General features: G+C 44.8%; 1 protein-coding gene across 8 annotated transcripts in view; it reads left to right on the top strand.

Moving 5' to 3' along the window:
* stat6 (signal transducer and activator of transcription 6, interleukin-4 induced) overlaps positions 1 to 20,500 on the top strand; it is a 33,595-nt gene that overhangs the window by 10,543 nt on the left and 2,552 nt on the right. For 5 of the 8 annotated variants that reach the window (XM_020051547.2, XM_013136359.3, XM_013136358.3 and 2 more), the window contains 19 exons: positions 569 to 711; positions 1,234 to 1,378; positions 1,966 to 2,049; positions 2,690 to 2,873; positions 3,191 to 3,312; positions 3,719 to 3,867; positions 4,019 to 4,135; positions 6,150 to 6,326; positions 10,478 to 10,565; positions 10,809 to 10,931; positions 12,752 to 12,844; positions 13,671 to 13,874; positions 14,321 to 14,415; positions 16,037 to 16,170; positions 16,516 to 16,665; positions 17,889 to 17,949; positions 18,172 to 18,240; positions 18,411 to 18,458; positions 18,839 to 18,943. In XM_020051547.2, coding sequence (XP_019907106.1) covers positions 581 to 711; positions 1,234 to 1,378; positions 1,966 to 2,049; positions 2,690 to 2,873; positions 3,191 to 3,312; positions 3,719 to 3,867; positions 4,019 to 4,135; positions 6,150 to 6,326; positions 10,478 to 10,565; positions 10,809 to 10,931; positions 12,752 to 12,844; positions 13,671 to 13,874; positions 14,321 to 14,415; positions 16,037 to 16,170; positions 16,516 to 16,665; positions 17,889 to 17,949; positions 18,172 to 18,240; positions 18,411 to 18,458; positions 18,839 to 18,943 — 2,279 coding nt within the window. In that variant the 5' untranslated portion in view covers positions 569 to 580. The remainder of the gene's footprint in view (positions 1 to 568; positions 712 to 1,233; positions 1,379 to 1,965; positions 2,050 to 2,689; positions 2,874 to 3,190; positions 3,313 to 3,718; positions 3,868 to 4,018; positions 4,136 to 6,149; positions 6,327 to 10,477; positions 10,566 to 10,808; positions 10,932 to 12,751; positions 12,845 to 13,670; positions 13,875 to 14,320; positions 14,416 to 16,036; positions 16,171 to 16,515; positions 16,666 to 17,888; positions 17,950 to 18,171; positions 18,241 to 18,410; positions 18,459 to 18,838; positions 18,944 to 20,500) is intronic. The other 3 variants (XM_020051548.2, XM_010893327.4, XM_013136362.3) reach the window with 3 other exon arrangements.

Here is a 20,500-nt window from a genome sequence, read left to right as displayed (position 1 = left end):
TTCACTATTCCCCAAACAACTTTTGACTGCTCACAGAAAGATTGATTGTGAAGTACTCCCTGAGATATCTCTGCCTAACTCCTGTCTCTACCTTGGCAAACTGCCAGCATTCTGGCTACGCTGTGCATTCTGGCATTGCAATTGCATAAATCTTTTAATATATACATTATCTCACAAAAGTGAGTTTAAATATTTTGTGTGGCCACCATTATTTTCCAGCACTGCCTTAACCCCCTTGGACGGGCAGAGTGATGGTTTAAACCCTGCACTGTGGTGCACAGCTTGGCTCTACGAGTGAGTGCCTTGGACATTTAGCTTAGACAAGAATTCAATCAAAGCTGTACACATACTTAGAACGGGAGTTAGATTAATACCGACTCCACTGGTTTCAGAGGGCTTAAACAGTAATCAAAATCGACTGTCTCATCCTGTGCTATTAATAGGAAAATGTGGCTTTGATTGAATGGCGAACCTGTGCTCCGGTGTGAAGTAGCACAATCTGAGTGCCATTTTAGCCATTTTAAAATTTTATCACTAGACGTCTAATCTTGTCTTTTTTTCCTCCCAGCTCTGCTTCACCATGGCACAGTGGGCGCAGATGAAACAGCTGATTCCCTATCTGCCAACGCAGGCGCTTAACGAGCTCTACCCAAACTCCTTCCCCATGGACGTCAGGTGCTACCTGGCCAACTGGATCGAGGAGCAGAGATGGTAAGACACGCTCATGAAAAGATACTCGTAGACGCTGTACATGTGCGCACATCCACAAACGCACATCCACACGCGCATCCAAACACATGCACATCCACACGCGCATCCAAACAAATGCACATCCACACACATGCACATCCACACACATGCACATCCACACACATGCACATCCAAACACATGCACATCCACACGCGCATCCAAACACATGCACATCCAAACACATGCACATCCACACACACGTTCACATCCACACACGCACATGCACATCCACACGCGCATCCAAACACATGCACATCCGCGCATCCAAACACATGCACATCCAAACACATGCACATCCACACACACGTTCACATCCACACACACACATGCACATCCACACGCAAACACAGGCACATCCATATGCGCACGCACGCACACACACACACACACACACACACATACAGAATAGTGCAGAAATAAAACTGGATGCACAAACATGCTTTAAAGCAGGCCCATGTCTTTCCACCCCTCCCTCTTCTCAGGGAGGACTTTGATCTAGAGAAGGTAGAGCAGGAGCCACAGGCCTTGTCTCTGTTGGACCAGATCACTTCCTACCTGTTGAGCCTTGCCCAGCAGAACCCCAACGTGGTGGAGAGGATGAGACTGCAGCACATCTCCAGGAGCATGGTACTGTGAAGATTCACACACACACACACACACACACAAGGACACATGCTGGTTATAATTGTAGGGAAGTATTAGGGATTAAACTGTATTCCCGAATACAAGTGTGGTTCTGCAAGATGTTCTTCTGTTGCCAGAGCTGCTATGGGTTTCTGCTTTGCCCACACCCTCACACATGTTGAACCTGACATACCTTGATCACAATCCGAAACAAACAAAATGCAAACATGATTCAGAGTGCCATTTGGTTTAAAACTGTCACCCGTGATCTTGGCAAGTTCTCCCTTGGATCTTGGTTCCCGGGCCGACCGTTCCTAGTACTCTGTCGCCCATTTTTTTTCAGAACACTCCAAAACTGTAATCACTCCAGTTCTCAGTGGTTCACTTGGTGTGCCATTACAGATAATAGATTAATTTCTCTGGGTCCAGGGGCATGTGTGTGTTGGCTAGAGCAAAGGAGTTTTGATAGCTGGGCAAGTCCTCACAGATTCTCTCACCATATATGGAGTCGTGTCTTGATGGTGTGGTTGACGTCTCCCCTCTCTTACGCAACGTCTCCGTGGCGGATGGGAACGGCGGCCCTGTCCCAGAGCATGATGCGCTCGCAGCCCCTGAAGCTGGTGCTCACCGTGAGGGACGTTCTGAGGAAGGAGAGAGACCTTCTCAGTCGGACGGTGAGTTTAACAGAGATGGCCCCTTTAGCTCAACAGTCTGTGGTCCGCAGAAACCGCGGATGCTCCCTTGCAACACGCGTGCCTTTGTTGAGAGGATCTGACAGCTGGGAATGGGGGGGGGGGGGGGGGGGGGGGCAGGTGATTAACTTAAATCTGTTTGCTATGTGGATATTTTAGGTTGTTGTTCAGGAAGAATTTCTGCTCTTCCTGTTCCTCCATAGTCTGTCTACATTCCGATCACTCCAGTTCCCCCTGACCTCAGCCCTGGACAGTAAACCTGTTCCCCCAGCCAAAATCATATTTAAATTGAATATGAATGTAAAAAATGTATCCCTGCCACATTCTTTTTATTAAAGCATGTTTTATTTTTTTTGGCCTTCTCACATTTGTCAGTTTGCCAATAGCACGTACTTATTGCGACAATCTGGGGGGGTGGTTGGGCTTAACTCTCTGGCTTAGGAAAAGTGTTGCTAATTCCTTCTCGACAATTAGACAAAACCACAGAACTGTATCAACAATGATAGCAGCAACACACTTAACAAAACAAAATGTCGACACTTTAAAAGCAGGCTATGCCTTTCATACACATCGGCCTGGCAAAGCTGAACCTCTTGTGATCTGGCCTCCTCCTTCTCCGTAGTCCGCTCAGATCCCGCCCCACTTCCCCCCGTCCCCAGCCCAGGATCCCATCTCTGTGGGCCCCTCCACCCGGGACGTGGACCTGCTGGTGCTCAAGGTGCTGGAGATCCAGAACTGCAGACAGCAGATCCACCAGCTGCAAGAGGAACTCAACTGGGAGAGGCAGAACTATGAGTCAATCCAGGGTGAGACTTAGCAAATGCGCTCAATTCTGAGACGAGGATCTGTTTGTATTTCTCATAGCTTAACACGTTGGTAATAATTCATTAGCAGCTACGCTAACCAATGGTATTGTGAATGTCTATGAGCGAGGTGGAGCCACATAACTTGAGGGATGGCTGGGTGTCACTGTCTGGAAGGGCAGTTTGCTTTGATTTAGGTCCAGACTTTCAGTAAGTCATGCACTGGACTCAGGGTGACTGAGTAGGACAAGGCTAAATAACAGATAAAAAAAAAAAACTTGGCTGTGTATGTATACTGTATTATTTTTTTGTGTGTTTTGGCTTTGGAACAGGCACTCTTCAGCAGGCCTCGACCAATGGAATGGACACCGGCATCTCAGAGGTCACCAAACTGCAGAATAACATTAAACAGCATGAGTACAATGGCCAGGTCATAGCCAAGGTGAGCCGTTAAACATGCTCACGACAGCTGTCGTTAAGTCCGTCTTTGCACCCTGCATGGCCAAATTATTTTCGGTTTGTCTCCTCCTGTATGAAATGTTAGCCTCTGTACGGTCGGTCTGTCCTGTGCTGTAACGACTTTCCCAGGCAAGGCCGCTCATATTTTTAGAGGCCTGTTGAAACAATCTTACCGTACCTTCACTAGCCTATGAAAAAGCCTAATAGGAAATTCCTGGAGCAATAAACAATGACCATGTGCCATCGAATGATTTGGCTACTCCCTCTAAGGCCCTCTATGCTATAGCCTGGGGACAGTGCTACTGTTACTGTAAACTATTTGCATGTCTGTGAATAAACTCTCCCTCTCTGACAAAAGCTAAACTGTGTGCATGTGTCTGTATTCGTAGAAGCGTGTTCAGTTGCTCCAGGATGCTGTATCTAGTCTGGAGAGTTGCCAGTCTCGTCTGATCAGCCGAATCAAAGCCTGGAGGTGGGAACAGCATCAGGCTACCATAGGACACCCCTTTGATGACAACCTTAGCCCTATGCAGACATGGTGAGATCAGGCGTGCACGTTAACATTTCATGCAAACTGTAACGGTTAATCATTACTGAGTAACTGGTTCTGAAGCACATAAACATTTGTTTAATGTTTGCAGATCTATCTATTTTAATTCATTTAACACCCTCTACCTTCTGTCTTTCAGGTGTGAGCAACTTCTTGGGGTGAATGGGAAGTTGAGACAGGAAGTGATGCTGGCCGGCGAGCCAATCCCAGAGCTGCAAGACAGACTGGGACTTCTGCTGCAAACCCTAATTCAGAGGTTTGTTCCATATGTTGCCATATTTCCTTTGATAGTGTACTATTTTAGGCCCACAAGACTGTGGGAAAATGACCTTTGCACAATAAAAGAAAAACAGACAGTTTTTAGTTATTTTGTGATGAGGGATTCCAATTTGTTGAAACAAAAACATCCATCTCCATCCATCTTCTTCCGCTTATCCGGGGCCGGGTCGCGGGGGCAGCAGTCTAAGCAGGGATGCCCAGACTTCCCTCTCCCCAGACACTTCCTCTAGCTCTTCCGGGGGGACACCGAGGCGTTCCCAGGCCAGCCGGGAGACATAGTCCCTCCAGCGTGTCCTAGGTTTTCCCCGTGGTCTCTTCCCGGTGGGACGGGACCGGAACACCTTCCCAGGAAGGCGTTCCGGAGGCATCCGAAAAAGATGCCCAAGCAACCTCAGCTGACCCCTCTCGATGTGGAGGAGCAGCGGCTCTACTCTGAGCTCCTCCCGGGTGACCGAGCTTCTCACCCTATCTCTAAGGGATCGCCCGGCCACCCTGCGGAGAAAGCTCATTTCGGCCGCCTGTATCCGGGATCTTGCCCTTTGGGTCATGACCCAAAGCTCATGACCATAGGTGAGAGTAGGAACGTAGATTGACTGGTAAATCGAGAGCTTCGCCTTGCGGCTCAGCTCTTTCTTCACCACGACAGACCGATACATCGACTGCATTACTGCAGAAGCTGCACCGATCCGTCTGTCAATCTCCCGTTCCATCCTTCCCTCACTCGTGAACAAGACCCCTAGATACTTAAACTCCTCCACTTGAGGCAGGCGCTCTCCACCAACCTGAAGTGGGCAAGCCACCCTTTTCCGACTGAGGACCATGGCCTCGGATTTGGAGGTACTGATTTTCATCCCCACCGCTTCACACTCGGCTGCAAACCATCCCAGTGCATGCTGAAGGTCCTGGTTAGAAGGGGCCAACATGACAACATCATCTGCAAAGAGCAGAGACGAAATTGTGTGGTCCCCAAACCTGACACCCTCCGGCCCCTGGCTGCGCCTAGAAATTCTGTCCATAAAAATTACGAACAGAACCGGTGACAAAGGGCAGCCCTGCCAGAGTCCAACATGCACTGGGAACAAGTCTGACTTACTGCCGGCAATGCGGACCAAGCTCCTGCTTCGGTTGTACAGGGACCTGACAGCCCTTAGCAAAGGACCCAGGACCCCATATTCCCCAAGCACCCTCCACAAGATGCCGCGAGGGACACAGTCGAATGCTTTCTCCAAATCCACAAAACACATGTGGATTGGTTGGGCAAACTCCCATGAACCCTCCAACACCCCGTAGAGGGTATAGAGCTGGTCCAGTGTTCCACGGCCCGGACGAAAACCACACTGTTCCTCCTGAATCCGAGGTTCTACTATCGGCCGTATTCTCCTCTCCAGAACCCTGGCATAGACTTTCCCGGGGAGGCTGAGAAGTGTGATCCCCCTATAGTTGGAACACACCCTCCGGTCCCCCTTCTTAAAAAGAGGGACCACCACCCCGGTCTGCCATCCCAGAGGCACTGTCCCCGACCGCAAAAACACTGGCCAGTATATTGTCTAGTGATTATGCGGCTGACGCCCTGGTTCAGCATCATTGTGGAAAGACGCAGAGCGGCTTGATGGGATATGTCTCAGAGGACACGTCCCAATCTTCAACTCACCCAAGTTGCAGTGATGAGACAATGCTGTAACTACTAATTGGATATCACAGGAAAAAGTTGGACTTAAACATAAATAAATAAAAAACAAACATTTGGACCGTATAATTGGATCGGGGTGGAAGAATGAAAAACATTATTTTACATTGATTACTTTAACAAATTCAAAACATTTTTAGTGTCTTCACAATTTGAAACTTTTAGTTACCTCCCAGTGTACCACTGACGTCTAAAAAAGCATTGCCTGTCCTGCTGTAGCTCTCTGGTGGTTTTCGAGGCGGCTGTCAGTCCAGCCGTCACAGTCCCACTGATCGTTCTAGACATTCTGTTTCTTGGTTTTCAGCTCTCTGGTGGTAGACAAGCAGCCTCCCCAGGTAATTAAAACCCAGTCCAAGTTCTCTACCACCGTGCGCTACCTGCTGGGGGAGAAAGTGGCGCCGGGGAAACCAGTTCTCCTCAAGGCTCAGATTATCACTGAGGCCCAAGCAAGAAACCTTGGACAGCTAGGCAGCGTACCCAGGTGAGGAGCAAACAAACTACACTTGTTAACAAATACAAAGTAGGCAACAACTTTTATAAAAGTATATAAAAAAAACTTCCATATGAATGCAAAACAGTTACATTAACAGCTTTTGGTAGGTACTGAAAAAATAAATGCATATGTTTACTATTAGGCATATGATTGGGAAAAATTACTGCTACAACTACTAATACAATTTATAAAACCAAGTAGCTTCAATTTACGTAGACACTCATGATAAAGTAAATTTTTCTGCCCGCTGATATTGTATTTCTTTAGATTTTCGTTGGAATATATTTTTTAAATGTCAATGGTGTTTAAGTGAAGATTACATACAGACGTGCTCAAATTTGTTGGTACCCCTACAGCTCATTGAAATAATGCTTAATTCCTCCTGAAAAGTGATGAAATTGAAAGCTATTTTATCATGTATACTTGCATGCCTTTGGTATGTCATAGAATAAAGCAAAGAAGCTGTGAAAAGAGATGAATTATTGCTTATTCTACAAAGATATTCTAAAATGGCCTGGACACATTTGTTGGTACCCCTTAGAAAAGATAATAAATAACTGGATCATAGTTATATATCAAACTAATTTGTTTATTTAATTAGTATCACACGTCTCCAATCTTGTAATCAGTCATTCAGCCTATTTAAATGGAGAAAAGTTGTCACTGTGCTGTTTGGTATCATTGTGTGCACCACTCTGAACAAGGAACAGAGAAAGCAAAGAAGAGAGTTGTCTGAGGAGATCAGAAAGAAACTAATAGACAAGCATGGTAAAGGTAAAGGCTACAAGACCATCTCCAAGCAGCTTGATGTCTCTGTGACAACAGCAAATATTATTAAGAAGTTTAAGGTCCATGGAACTGTAGCCAACCTCCCTGGGCATGGCCGCAAGAGGAAAATCGACCCCAGATTGAACAGAAGGATAGTACGAATGGTAGAAACAGAACAAAGGATAACTGCCAAAGAGATGCCAGCTGAACTCCAAGGTGAAGGTACGTCAGTTTCTGATCGCACCATCCGTCGCTTTTTGAGCAAAAGTGGGCTCCGTGGAAGAAGACCCAGGAGGACTCCACTTTTGAAAGAAAAACATAAAAAAGCCAGACTGGAATTTGCTAAAATGCGTATTGACAAGCCACAATCCTTCTGGGAGAATGTCCTTTGGACAGATGAGTCATAACTGGAGCTTTTTGGCAAGTCACATTAGCTCCATGTTCACAGACGAAAAAATGAAGCTTTCAAAGAAAAGAACACCATACCTACAGTGGAACATGGAGGAGGCTCAGTTATGATTTGGGGCTGCTTTGCTGCGCCTGGCACAGGGTGCCTTGAATCTGTGCAGGGCACAATGAAATCTCAAGACTATCAAGGCATTTTGGAGCGAAACGTACTGCCCAGTGTCAGAAAGCTCTGTCTCAGTCGCAGGTCATGGGTCCTCCAACAGGATAATGACCAAAACACACAGCTAAAAGCACCCAAGAATGGATAAGAACAAAACATTGGACTATTCTGAAGTGGCCTTCTATGAGTCCTGATCTGAATCCTATCGAACATCTATGGAAAGAGCTGAAACTTGCAGTCTGGAGAAGGCACCCATCAAACCTGAGACAGCTGGAGCAGTTTGCTCAGGAGGAGTGGGCCAAACTACCTGTCAACAGGTGCAGAAGTCTCATTGAGAGCTACAGAAAACGTTTGATTGCAGTGATTGCCTCTAAAGGTTGTGCAACGGAATATTAGGTTAGCGGTCCAATCATTTTTGTCCATGCCATTTTCATTTGTTTTCTTATTTACAATATTATGTTGAATAAAAAATGTAAAAAGCAAAGTCTGATTTCTATTTAATATGTAATAAACAATGGTGGATGCCAATTACTTTTGTCAGTTTCAAGTTATTTCAGGGAAAATTGTGCATTCTTCAATTTGAGCACGTCTGTACGTACAGTCAACTCCAGAATTATTCATGAAAATGACTTAAAAAAATATATATAAAAAGAACCACACATGCAACAAATTATATTTTGGCCTAAAACAAATGGGTAAGCCTTATGCTTTTATTTTCAAAGAGATTTTTGGAACAAAATAAAGTTTTCTTTAGTAACCCATATTTGAGTGAAAATGCAGATTCCAAAAATATTGGCACTTTGATTGTCAGTATTACGTGAAACTTCCCCTGGCGAGAATGACAGCACTCAGCCTCTTTCTGTAGTGTTTAACGAGGTTGGAGAACACTTGTGGAGGGATCTTGGACCCTTTGATTTTCTCTTGTGAACTGCCCTCTTCAATTGAGACCCCAGATTTTCAATTGGGTTCAAGTATGGAGACTGAGAGGGCCATTGCAAAACCGTTTGTTGGTTTTGATGTGTGCTTCGCGTCATTGCCTTGTTGGAAGACTTAACCGTAGGCCAGTTTCAGCCTTCTGGCAAAGGCTACTGGATTTTGGCCTAAAATGATCTGGTTCTGAATGTAATTCAATATGCCCCTGTTCTTTACAAAAGCCCTGGACCTCTGGCAGCAAAACAGCCCCAAAGCATCAATGAATAATTACCAGGCTCTAGTTTCTGACAGGGAACTATTCCACTAAGTTGGGCTTTTATATTTAAAACAATGTTACTCCATCGGCACGATGTACCATGGGGTTCGGCAGTCGCTGCTGTCCAAAAGATTATTGAGAGTGATGAAAAAATAGTCAGGAAGGACTTTTATGTTTACAAAATGTGAAATAAGTATAGGGATTTAGATATTGTGCGGTGATGTCAAATAAAAAATAAAAAAAGGTTTGGTCTGATTATTGTTAATTCTTTACATAACCAATAAGCTTGACAAATGATCATTCAGAATCTCTGCTTAAACCCATTTACTACAAATAATCAGCACTTGTTTTGTTTCATCCCTTGCATGGATTTTGAAATGATTTGCCTTTTCCCGAGCACCATGACATTTTGAATTGAAAGTGATATTAACTTCCTTTACCGGTTAGTGTTTATCACTTTGTATACATATTTGCCTGCTAGCATTTGGCTTCTACAAGTACTTGTTTACACAGCCCATTTTCACTGTATACACCCTGGCATAGATAGTCAACCCCATGTACTGTGAGTACAACTTCCTTAGGCCAAATATTCCACAGTAGACCAAACAGTCCGTAGTTGGTCCATTTTTAGGTCTCATAGTCCATAATAGGCATTTTATTTATTTCTTTATCCTTTATTTTACCAGGGGATGTCCCATTGAGATAATCAAATCTCTTTTACAAGGGAGCCCTGGGGCAACAATTACACAAATTACACGGAATCACAGAAACAGTCACAACAACAAAACTGACTTACAAAACATATCAAATTATTAAAAATGACATAAAGGGGTTATTTAAAACCTGCGCATTGTTCAGATTTGGATTGCTTAAGTAATTGTAATCTTCAAAACTTTTTGGAGCAAATTCCAACACCAAGGAGCAACATAACTAAAAGCAGTCTTCCCAAATTCAGTTGTTACACGTGGGATATTTAGAGTCAGAATGTTATTGGAGCGGAGATTGTAAATGGAATGTTTCCTGGTTAACAAACTAATAAGATAGCTGGGTAAAATACCATTGATAGCTTTATAAATAAAAATGTGCCAATGGAACCATCTACGCAGACCTAAAGAGCTAAAACCAGTCGCCTCATAAAGATGACAGTTATGAGTGCGTGTCTTGGCATTAGTAATAAACCGTAATGCACCATGGTAGACTGTCAAGTGCATGCAGCATGTTAGAGGCAGCATGCATATAAATAACATCCCCATAGTCCAAGAAGTGGCACTGATCAATTTAGTGTTAGTCAACAGGCGTAATCTACAGCATGTATGTATAAAGCTGATGGCGTGTGTGGCTAAATAAAATAAAATGTGAATTTTGAGCCATCGTTTTTGACTACCCCTTTGCTGTAGGGTTTAAAGAAGTATTTGCCGTTTTAAATATGTTATTTGAGTGAGAGTGGCTAACAAAATTAATAACTGAACAGTGATTTCTAAGATTAGTTAAGCATGCCTGCGGCTAAAGCTAGACTAATTTACCATTAGAAAAGTGCACACATTTTACCACTGTAGGCCTTTCAAGAAATTATATTGGAGTCCGTTTTATGTGTTTTTGTTCTGACCATTCCAGTGAGAATGTTGGAGAATTAATCAACAACACAGCTATTTTGGAACACAACACCTCCAGCAAGAGCACCTGTGCCACTTTCAGGAACATGGTATGTACCAATCACTGCCCATATGACCTGAAATCCCAAGGCTTGACCTCAGTGGACCTGGCCAGGCCTGCGCACAATGGCGTCTCTCTCTATGTCTGTCTATCCCTTCCTCTATCTCCAGTTCTCTTTCTTTCTCTCTCTTTCCTTCTGTATAGCTGCTTTGCTGTGTTAAACCTTCATAAATGTTGACGGGAAACAAAGCTCTTGATAACGTGAACTTTCCTACTCCCTCTTCTCCCCCAGTCTATAAAGAAGATAAAGAGAGCCGACAGGAAGGGGTCGGAGTCAGTGACCGAGGAGAAGTTTGCTCTCTACTTCACCACGGAGATCAGTATCACCGGTTGTGACATCCCCTATAGGATACAGGTTGGGTCTCTTCCTGCCCACCTTCTTACCCTTTGACCCCTGGATTGTGACAGTTCCATTCCTTATGAAATTAGGTCATTTGAGTTTCCAGATGAGTGTGTAGACAAACATACTTGGCGGTACAGCTGTTTTTGTCTTTAGGTCTTGGCAGCGGTAATACATCTCTTATGCCAGCTCTTAAACAAACTCATTCCCATGCCGTGCTGTAAGCCTGGTCCCTGGTCTGTTTGTGCTCTTGCAAACTCCCTGTGAAATTGCCACGCCAATGTTGGCTATGGCGTTGGCGAGCACTCTAACGGGTCTGGGACCGGGTTAGTACAGGAATCAGAAGGCCCCAGTATTCTCTGCAAATGTGCTCCCAAACCAATGTGTCGCCCCCCCCCCCCCCACACCACTACGTCCTGCAGGCAACATTCGAACAACTGATCTTCCAAAAAGCCTCACACTCACTTAGCCTTTCATACCCCATCTCAGTCATGTGTAATTCATTGGAATACGTAAACCTGGTCTCACTGGAATACGTTAACTATTCTAGGAAAATCTTTGAGAGCCAAATTCCTAAAATAGATTACGCTAGGTGAAGTATTGTTGGGAGTAATAATACTTAAACTGTTTTACGAAAATGTTTGACGGACGAATTCGTAAGATATACTACGTTAGGTGTAGTAACCTTAATAGTAATACCAGTAATAATCCAGGAAAGAAATAGCGATTGGCAGGCTGCGTTTCGAACACGCATCCTTCAGGTCCGCAGACGGGTGCAATACCCACTGCTCGAAAAATAGGGATGTGCTGTTAAGGCGGCAAGTAGTGGTGTTACCAAGGACGCCACAATATGCTACGAGGGATTTATTTTCTAACCATAACCCAAACCATAACCCAAGTGCTGTGATACCTAACCCAATCTTAACCTAGCCTTTTTCATTTTCTAACCATAACCCAAACCATAACCCAAGTGCTGTGATACCTAACCCAATCTTAACCTAGCCTTTTTCATTTTCTAAACATAACCCAAACCATAACCCAAGTGCTGTGATACCTAACCCAATCTTAACCTAGCCTTTTTCATTTTCTAACCTTACCCCTAACCTAAACCCCAGTGCTGTGATACCTAACGTTAACTGTAACATTAAAGTGCATTTATTACCTATTGTAGTGACCTTGGTAAGGCTGTTAATCGTCCGCTAAAATCAGTTGTCCGTGTATGGAGCAGAGGGTAGGACCCACGTCTGCAAAGCTGAATGCCGCCGATTCGAGACACGGCTTGGATACTTTATGTCATTTTATAATATATGATACGTTTTAGTAGCGTTCAGAACATAGGATGTATTTGTCTATTGTTTGAAACATTTGATATGATTTAATGGCGTTTGTAACATATGTTACGTTTTAGCCAATTCTCAATGTATTATACATTTTGGTAGCGCATTTTAATGTCATGTAACATAACATATCATACAAAATTGGGTGTCATAGATTTACGTATAATAGTTTACGTAATCCAATGACACCAGGTTGGCATTTCTGTGTACATCTGAAGTGCCTTCGGGCTGTCCATGAGTCCTGAAGCTTTTTGTGGGGCTGAGTTTAGGGCTTGTTTGTCTCTCCCCAGTAATCTCTCTGGTGATAGGAATTCCCACTTCTGACAAAATGTCCCCACAAACTTTGATACGTTTCTTTCATTTGAAAGGCATCACCCTGTTTACTTCACAACGCCAAGTGTTGAAGCTGCAGTTTTGATCCTCACTGAAAAGTGTGAGCTTGATGTTCAGTTATTTCCGTGGCTGCTCATGACATGGTGTCGATCTCTGTGGTTTTAGATGATCTCTGTACCTGTGGTGGTGATAGTCCACGGCAGTCAGGATAACAACGCCCTAGCGACCATCATCTGGGACTGTGCCTTCTCTGAACCAGTAAGTGCCTGTCTGCATGTCCGTCTCAGTCTAGCACGCTGCCTCTGTGTCTGCGTGTCCGTCTCAGTCTAGCACGCTGCCTCTGTGTCTGCGTGTCCGTCTCAGTCTAGCACGCTGCCTCTGTGTCTGCGTGTCCGTCTCAGTCTAGCACGCTGCCTCTGTGTCTGCGTGTCCGTCTCAGTCTAGCACGCTGCCTCTGTGTCTGCGTGTCCGTCTCAGTCTAGCACGCTGCCTCTGTGTCTGCGTGTCCGTCTCAGTCTAGCACGCTGCCTCTGTGTCTGCGTGTTCGTCTCAGTCTAGCACGCTGCCTCTGTGTCTGCGTGTCCGTCTCAGTCTAGCACGCTGCCTCTGTGTCTGCGTGTCCATCTCAGTCTAGCACGCTGCCTCTGTGTCTGCGTGTCCGTCTCAGTCTAGCACGCTGCCTCTGTGTCTGCGTGTCCGTCTCAGTCTAGCACGCTGCCTCTGTGTCTGCGTGTCCGTCTCAGTCTAGCACGCTGCCTCTGTGTCTGCGTGTCCGTCTCAGTCTAGCACGCTGCCTCTGTGTCTGCGTGTCCGTCTCAGTCTAGCATGCTGCCTCTGTGTCTTTCGATTTCTTTCCTCCTTTTTCCCTGTCTCTCAGTCTTTCTGTCAATTTAAAGGGCCTTTTTGGCATGAGAAGCATTTGCCCAAGCAAGTGGAAAATAAGAAAGCTATAATAGTTTGCCTCTTTCTTTAAACACTATTCCTTCTAAGATCTCTGCAACTTTGATCAATTTACCAGTCACTGAACTAGACAGCATGTCACTTAATTTCTCTCATTTTAATCTTTGCTCTCCGACACCCTCAGGACAGGATTCCATTTGTAGTTCCCGAGCGTGTGCCCTGGAAGCAAATGTGCATGACTCTAAACAGCAAGTTCATGTCGGAGGTTGGGACACAGCGTTGCCTAGACAATTACAACCAACATTTCCTGGCCCAGAAGATATTTGACAAGCCAGACATTGCTGGAGACTACAGCAACATGCTGGTTTCCTGGGCACAGTTCAGCAAGGTGCGCATGCACACACGCACACACACACACACAACCATACACACATTGTTTTATCCTTGTGGGGACCAGAAATCCATGTGCCTTTTCCACGAATCCTAACCATTTTATAACTTGACCTTTATGCCTAAACTAAACCTCATAATGCATAAAAGTAAAAGTTACCCCAGTTCTAACACTGACCCATTGTAAAGTGTACCCTAACTCTGAGGAAGAGATCCTGTTCCTAGTGGGAACCGTCTTGTGCAGTTTTACTATCTTTGTGGAGACTAGTGGTCCCTACATGTATAGACAGACCAGGATGACACACACACACACATACACATGTCAATGGTTTCAAGCTCCTGTACACAGCTACCTTTAAGACGAGTCGTATGTTAGTTGTAATGTTCTGCACAGAACAGAGTGAAGTGCATCTGCTGACTGTCTTTCCTTTGTCAATACCTCAGGAGGTGCTTCCTGGACGACCTTTCACCTTCTGGCAGTGGTTTGATGGCGTGATAGAGCTTACCAAGAAGCACCTGAAGAGCTACTGGAGTGACGGGTGAGTTTGCCGCGTTGGGAATCTGAGCTAGGGCTGTCGTCATTAAGCATCTAACTGATGGAAACAGGACTGAAGCAGGAACAGATAGAAAAACCTGTAAAAAGTGAGGTTATGGTTTTTGCTGTTGTTGAAAGAATCTCGCTGCAGTGCAATACAACTGCCCAACAGTCAGAGACACTGACCAGACCTGCACTATAATAGAAACACAGACCAGACCTGCCCTCTAATAGAAACACAGACCAGACCTGCAGTCTAATAGAAACACAGACCAGACCTGCAGTCTAATAGAAACACAGACCAGACCTGCAGTCTAATAGAAACACAGACCAGACCTGCACTCTAATAGAAACACAGACCAGACCTGCACTCTAATAGAAACACAGACCAGACCTGCAGTCTAATAGAAACACAGACCAGACCTGCAGTCTAATAGAAACACAGACCAGACTTGTAGTCTAATGGTAACACAGACCAGACCTGCACTCTAATAGAAACACAGACCAGACCTGCAGTCTAATAGAAACACAGACCAGACCTGCAGTCTAATAGAAACACAGACCAGACTTGTAGTCTAATGGTAACACAGACCAGACCTGCACTCTAATAGAAACACAGACCAGACCTGCACTCTAATAGAAACACAGACCAAACCTGTACTCTTTAAAGAATCTACCCACTCAAAAATTTACTTCTAAAGGCTTTTAAAGGAATTGTTAAAAAGGGGTTTTCAAAGAAATAAGGAGGATCCCCAAAAGTAAAAGACCCTGAATAGATCCTCTGGGCAACATTTTATCTTGTTTTGAGGGTGGTTTGAAATAGTGTTTTGAACAATTAAGCCTGTCAGACAGTTCGATTGGTTGACATAAAGAAAATATCACATAGTAAACATACGGTATTATGAAGTCGACTGTACTAGTCTGACGCATTAATAACATCCTGAATACTGAAATATCACTGACTCAGAAGGAGAGGGCTGAGGAATCAGATTGGAGCAGTCCATCCTGCCCGTACGTAGGTGAGGGTTGAGGAATCAGATTGGAGCAGTCCATCCTGCCCGTACGTAGGTGAGGGTTGAGGAATCAGAGTGGAGCAGTCCATCCTGCCTGTACGTAGGTGAGGGTTGAGGAATCAGATTGGAGCAGTCCATCCTGCCCGTACGTAGGGGAGGGTTGAGGAATCAGAGTGGAGCAGTCCATCCTGCCCGTACGTAGGGGAGGGTTGAGGAATCAGAGTGGAGCAGTCCATCCTGCCCTTACGTAGGATTGAGGAATGAGATTACATTTTGTCATTATGTGCCTGGGAGGTACCGCTGTCTCAGGCTGTCATTTAAGAAACTCCACTCAGGTTTAAGCAACCCAGCCCATTCTTCTGTAGCATGAATTCAGATAGGACAAGTGTGAGCACGCTTGAGAAGGTGAAACATGACTTTAACACATGTACCTAATGTAGAAGCGGGAAGGCTTGTAAAATGCTTAGGATCCTAAACAATGTAGTAGAGCAACCAAATGTAAGAACAGGGAATATGAGATAAATACAAACACGTAGTAACACACACACACATAATGGTCACATGAACACCACCACACAGACCAATGGAGGCTTGTCCTGGGGTCTCTTCCAGGTTGATTTTTGGTTTCATCGGTAAGCAGCACCTCCACCTAATTCTGAAGGACCGACCCAATGGAACGTTCCTACTGCGCTTCAGTGACTCAGAGATAGGAGGCATCACCATCGCTTATGTGGCCCCCTCAGAGAGTAAGTGTGAGACACACACGACCAAATACATACACTTACATTAACTGGAATGAACAGCATGTCTGCGTCCAAAGTGACAACTTATTTCCTTTATAGTGTACAAGCTTTGTTTGTTGTTGTTATGATATTATAATTGTAATTTTTGTGGTGTAACTAATTTCTATCGTTATTTATTTATAATTTGTTTCATCCATTCTCCTTGCTGCTGGAATGGAATGCTGGATGCCAGAGGCAGAACGCCATATTAGAATTGATACTGTACTTACTGTGGCCAGAGACACGTTTCTTTATCCTATTGATTGGGCGGGGGGGTCCCTCTTTCTTTACCTCCCTCTTCCTTTTCAGATGGGGGCCAGAAGATCCAGAATATTCAGCCATCCACTAAGAGAGACTTAGAGATCCGTTCCCTTGGCGACCGTATTCGAGACATTGACTTCATCACACACGTGTATCCAGATCTGCCGAAGAATGATGTGTTTCGGAAATACTATACAGGCAAGTCAGTTCACCCGCCAACTAGAGCGAGAAGGAGCGAGAAGGAGCACGGAGGTGAGGCGGTGGTCCTCTTTAAATCCAATCTTCTCAAAGTTCATATCAATCGATTGGCAAGGGCCTTGGGAAGGTCTGCAGCAGCTGGAATGAAATCGAATGCTTCTGTCCCTTGACGACGAGGGTCCCCCGGAGCACCTATAGGCCCCAAAGTTTGGTCCTGAACATGAATCTCAGCATGGCAGAAATAGTGACTTTCCAAGAAAGGTCCAGATTGTCAGAATGAACAATATAAATGGCACAATAAACCTTTCACATAATCAAAAAAACACATTCCCATTCTGTGCTGTCAGCTGATATACAGCAGTTTATCTTCAAATATAAAATACTAGTGATCGAGTTTTAGATATACTGTTTTCCACATGATGTAAATCTGTAAAAACATTATAATGAAATCGTAACCGTTGTCCTGGAGAAGATGCATAACTACACCTTTCTTCACCTTAAACATCAACACTGCAGGTGAAGCCAGGGTGTGAATGATCTGAGGTATAGAACAGGGGCCTGGCATGGCATCAAAGAGAACATACAGTTCGTAATGCCAATCAGAGTCTGGCTTAAAATACGCCATAGAACGCATTACCCCCTGTGGCTGGGAAGTCCGGTGCCCGCTTAACAACCAGTAATTCACAAAATGGGACAAATACCCGACAGAACGTGTCCTCGGGCTACAACGCAGCCCTGTGAGGCACGCAGGGCAGAATTTTGTGGATGAGCTGGAAAGGATGCTACCCGTCCTAATCTGACAAATGTCAAACACTGACAAACTCCTTCTGCTGTTGGGCAAAATATCTCATGTACAGGATGTGACCCATCGCCATGGGAACCAGTGGAGAACAAACCTTGTAAAAGCCTTCAGTAGTTCTGTGACAACACTGCATAGCTGATAATACTGATGATATAAGAGGATGGTTGTCTTTTAAATTTTCTAGAAGTATTTCTTGTGCTTTTGTTATTCATTATTTGACCTTTATTTTCCACATTTTGCACTGGAACAGTTGTTTCCCATTCCAGTACGAGGCCTTTTATCAAATAATACATTTACGCTGAAAAGCGAGACAGACGGACAGAGAGAACCATTTGAGAAGCTTTTGAATTGGATGAATAAAATGACCGTTGTAATACAAAAGGTAAATGTGAATTTCTGTTCCCTGCCTTTTTCTGACCAGATAACCCACTGCCCAGTGGAACTGGGTACCTGGCCGTCTCCATACAGACCAGGGTGGGAGTGTAAGTTACACTGACACTATATCACAAGCATGTATCCAAAATGATACCCTAACCCCTATAATAGCGCCCTACTCCTGACCAGGGCACCATAGGGGGTAGGCTGCTTATGGGAATCAATATGTTGCAGGCAAACAAAACAAAACATGCCCTTGCCAGTGGCGGAAAGGACCTGTCTAATGACTGTGTGTGTGTGTGTGTGTGGTGTGTGTGTGTGTGTGTTAGCAGGGAATCCCACTGTGAATCTCCTCAGCGCAGTGACACCCCACAGGACAACTGTCCTTTCTTTGCCATGTGAGTCACAATCACACGCACACACACATACACACAACCACACACACACACATACACAACCACACACACACACACATACACAACCACACACACACACACACACACATACACATACACAACCACACACACAACCACACACACTTGACGTGATCTTCATCATTGTCTCTTAGGGACCAAGGGAATACATCGGCCACGTCACCATTCTTCCCTGTCTCTCCGTAAGTACCATATTTAATGGCGGGCGGACAGACGGTTAAATTATGTCTCACGCTGTTGTGAACCAATGGGGAGCTCATTTCCTGTCCAGTGGCAGGATGTGATCTTTTGCAATCTTTGTCAATGTTGGTGGCTTATTTAATCATCAAGGCGTGGGCAGGTGCGGTATATCGCTGGTATAACCACGTCTACGAGCTGTCCTTAGACACGACTTGTCCCAGAGTGACTGGCCATTGGGCTTAACTGCTGCGGAGGGCTTTAGTAGATCGTGAACAATGGGTGTGACAGCAATGGGTGGCACACAGACCTGGCACCAGGCTAACGTGACTAATCTCGTGTTGCTTAAGATTTAAATGCAAGTCTTGTGTATTGTTGTCGCCAGGCAACAGACGTTCCCGTCTAGCATCCAGCCGGTTCCGGTACCAATGCCGGGGATCTACACAGACCCGCTGCCCGACCCCAACAGACTCTTCTCTGGACTGGACATGTGAGTGGCACTGCACAATCCGCTCACAATATTATTTTTTTTGCTGTCAATCTAGACACAACACCGCGCGATGACAAAGAGAACACGTTTCTAAATAGTATGTGCCAATTTATTAAATTTAAAAATGTCAATATCTCATGTACAAAAGTTCCCTTTGCTATGACACTCCAAAGTCAGCTTAGACGTCTTCTGTTCTTTGCTCATCCTTGAGATGTCTCTAGAATTTGAAAGGATCTGTAATGAAGAATCAAGGTGAGCAAAGCTGGTAGAGGCATACCCAAGAAGACCTGTAAGACAACTGCTAAAGGTGCTTCTACAAAGTACTCAATAAAGGGTCATGAGATATTTCAGTTTTTTTAATTCAATTTATTGGCACAAATGAAATGAGCTAGTGCATGTGTATCAATGGCAAACAATTATCAATTATAAATTCAGTCAAAACAAAAGTGTGCAGAAAGTGAAGGGATCAGAATACTGTCAGAAGCCACTGTACACTCACCTAAAGGATTATTAGGAACACCTGTTCAATTTCTCATTAATGCAATTATCTAATCAACCAATCACATGGCAGTTGCTTAATGCATTTAGGGGTGTGGTCCTGGTCAAGATAATCTCCTGAACTCCAAACTGAATGTCAGAATGGGAAAGAAAGGTGATTTATGCTATTTTTAGCGTGGCATGGTTGTTGGTGCCAGACGGGCCAGTCTGAGTATTTCACAATCTGCTCAGTTACTGGGATTTTCACGCTCAACCATTTCTAGGGTTTACAAAGAATGGTGTGAAAAGGGAAAAACATCCAGTATGCGGCAGTCCTGTGGGCAAAAATGCCTTGTTGATGCTAGAGGTCAGAGGAGAATGGGCCAACTGATTCAAGCTGATAGAAGAGCAACTTTGACTGAAATAACCACTTGTTACAACCAAGGGTATGCAACAAAGCATTTGTGAAGCCACAACACGCACAACCTTGAGGCGGATGGGCTACAACAGCAGAAGACCCCACCGGGTACCACTCATCTCCACTCCAAATAGGAAAAAGGGGCTACAATTTGCACAAGCTCACCAAAATTGGACAGTTGAAGACTGGAAGAATGTTGCCTGGTCTGATGAGTCTCGATTTCTGTTGAGACATTCAGATGGTAGAGTCAGAATTTGGCGTAAACAGATGAGAACATGGATCCATCATGCCTTGTTACCACTGTGCAGGCTGGTGGTGGTGGTGTAATGGTGTGGGGGATGTTATCTTAGGGCCCTTAGTGCCAATTGGGCATCGTTTAAATGCCACGGCCTACCTGAGCATTATTTCTGACCATGTCCATCCCTTTATGACCACCATGTACCCATCCTCTGATGGCTACTTTCAGCAGGATAATGCACCATGTCACAAAGCTTGAATCATTTCAAATTGGTTTCTTGAACATGACAATGAGTTCACTGTACTGAAATGGCCCCCACAGTCACCAGATCTAAACCCAATAGAGCATCTTTTGGGATGTGGTGGAACGGGAGCTTCGTGCCCTGGATGTGCATCCCACAAATCTCCATCAACTGCAAGATGCT

This window comes from Esox lucius, chromosome 12 (assembly GCF_011004845.1).
Source record: "Esox lucius isolate fEsoLuc1 chromosome 12, fEsoLuc1.pri, whole genome shotgun sequence".
NCBI lineage: Eukaryota > Metazoa > Chordata > Actinopteri > Esociformes > Esocidae > Esox > Esox lucius.
The sequence above is the reverse complement of the archived record's forward strand: the minus strand, read 5'-3'. Positions and strand labels throughout refer to the sequence as shown.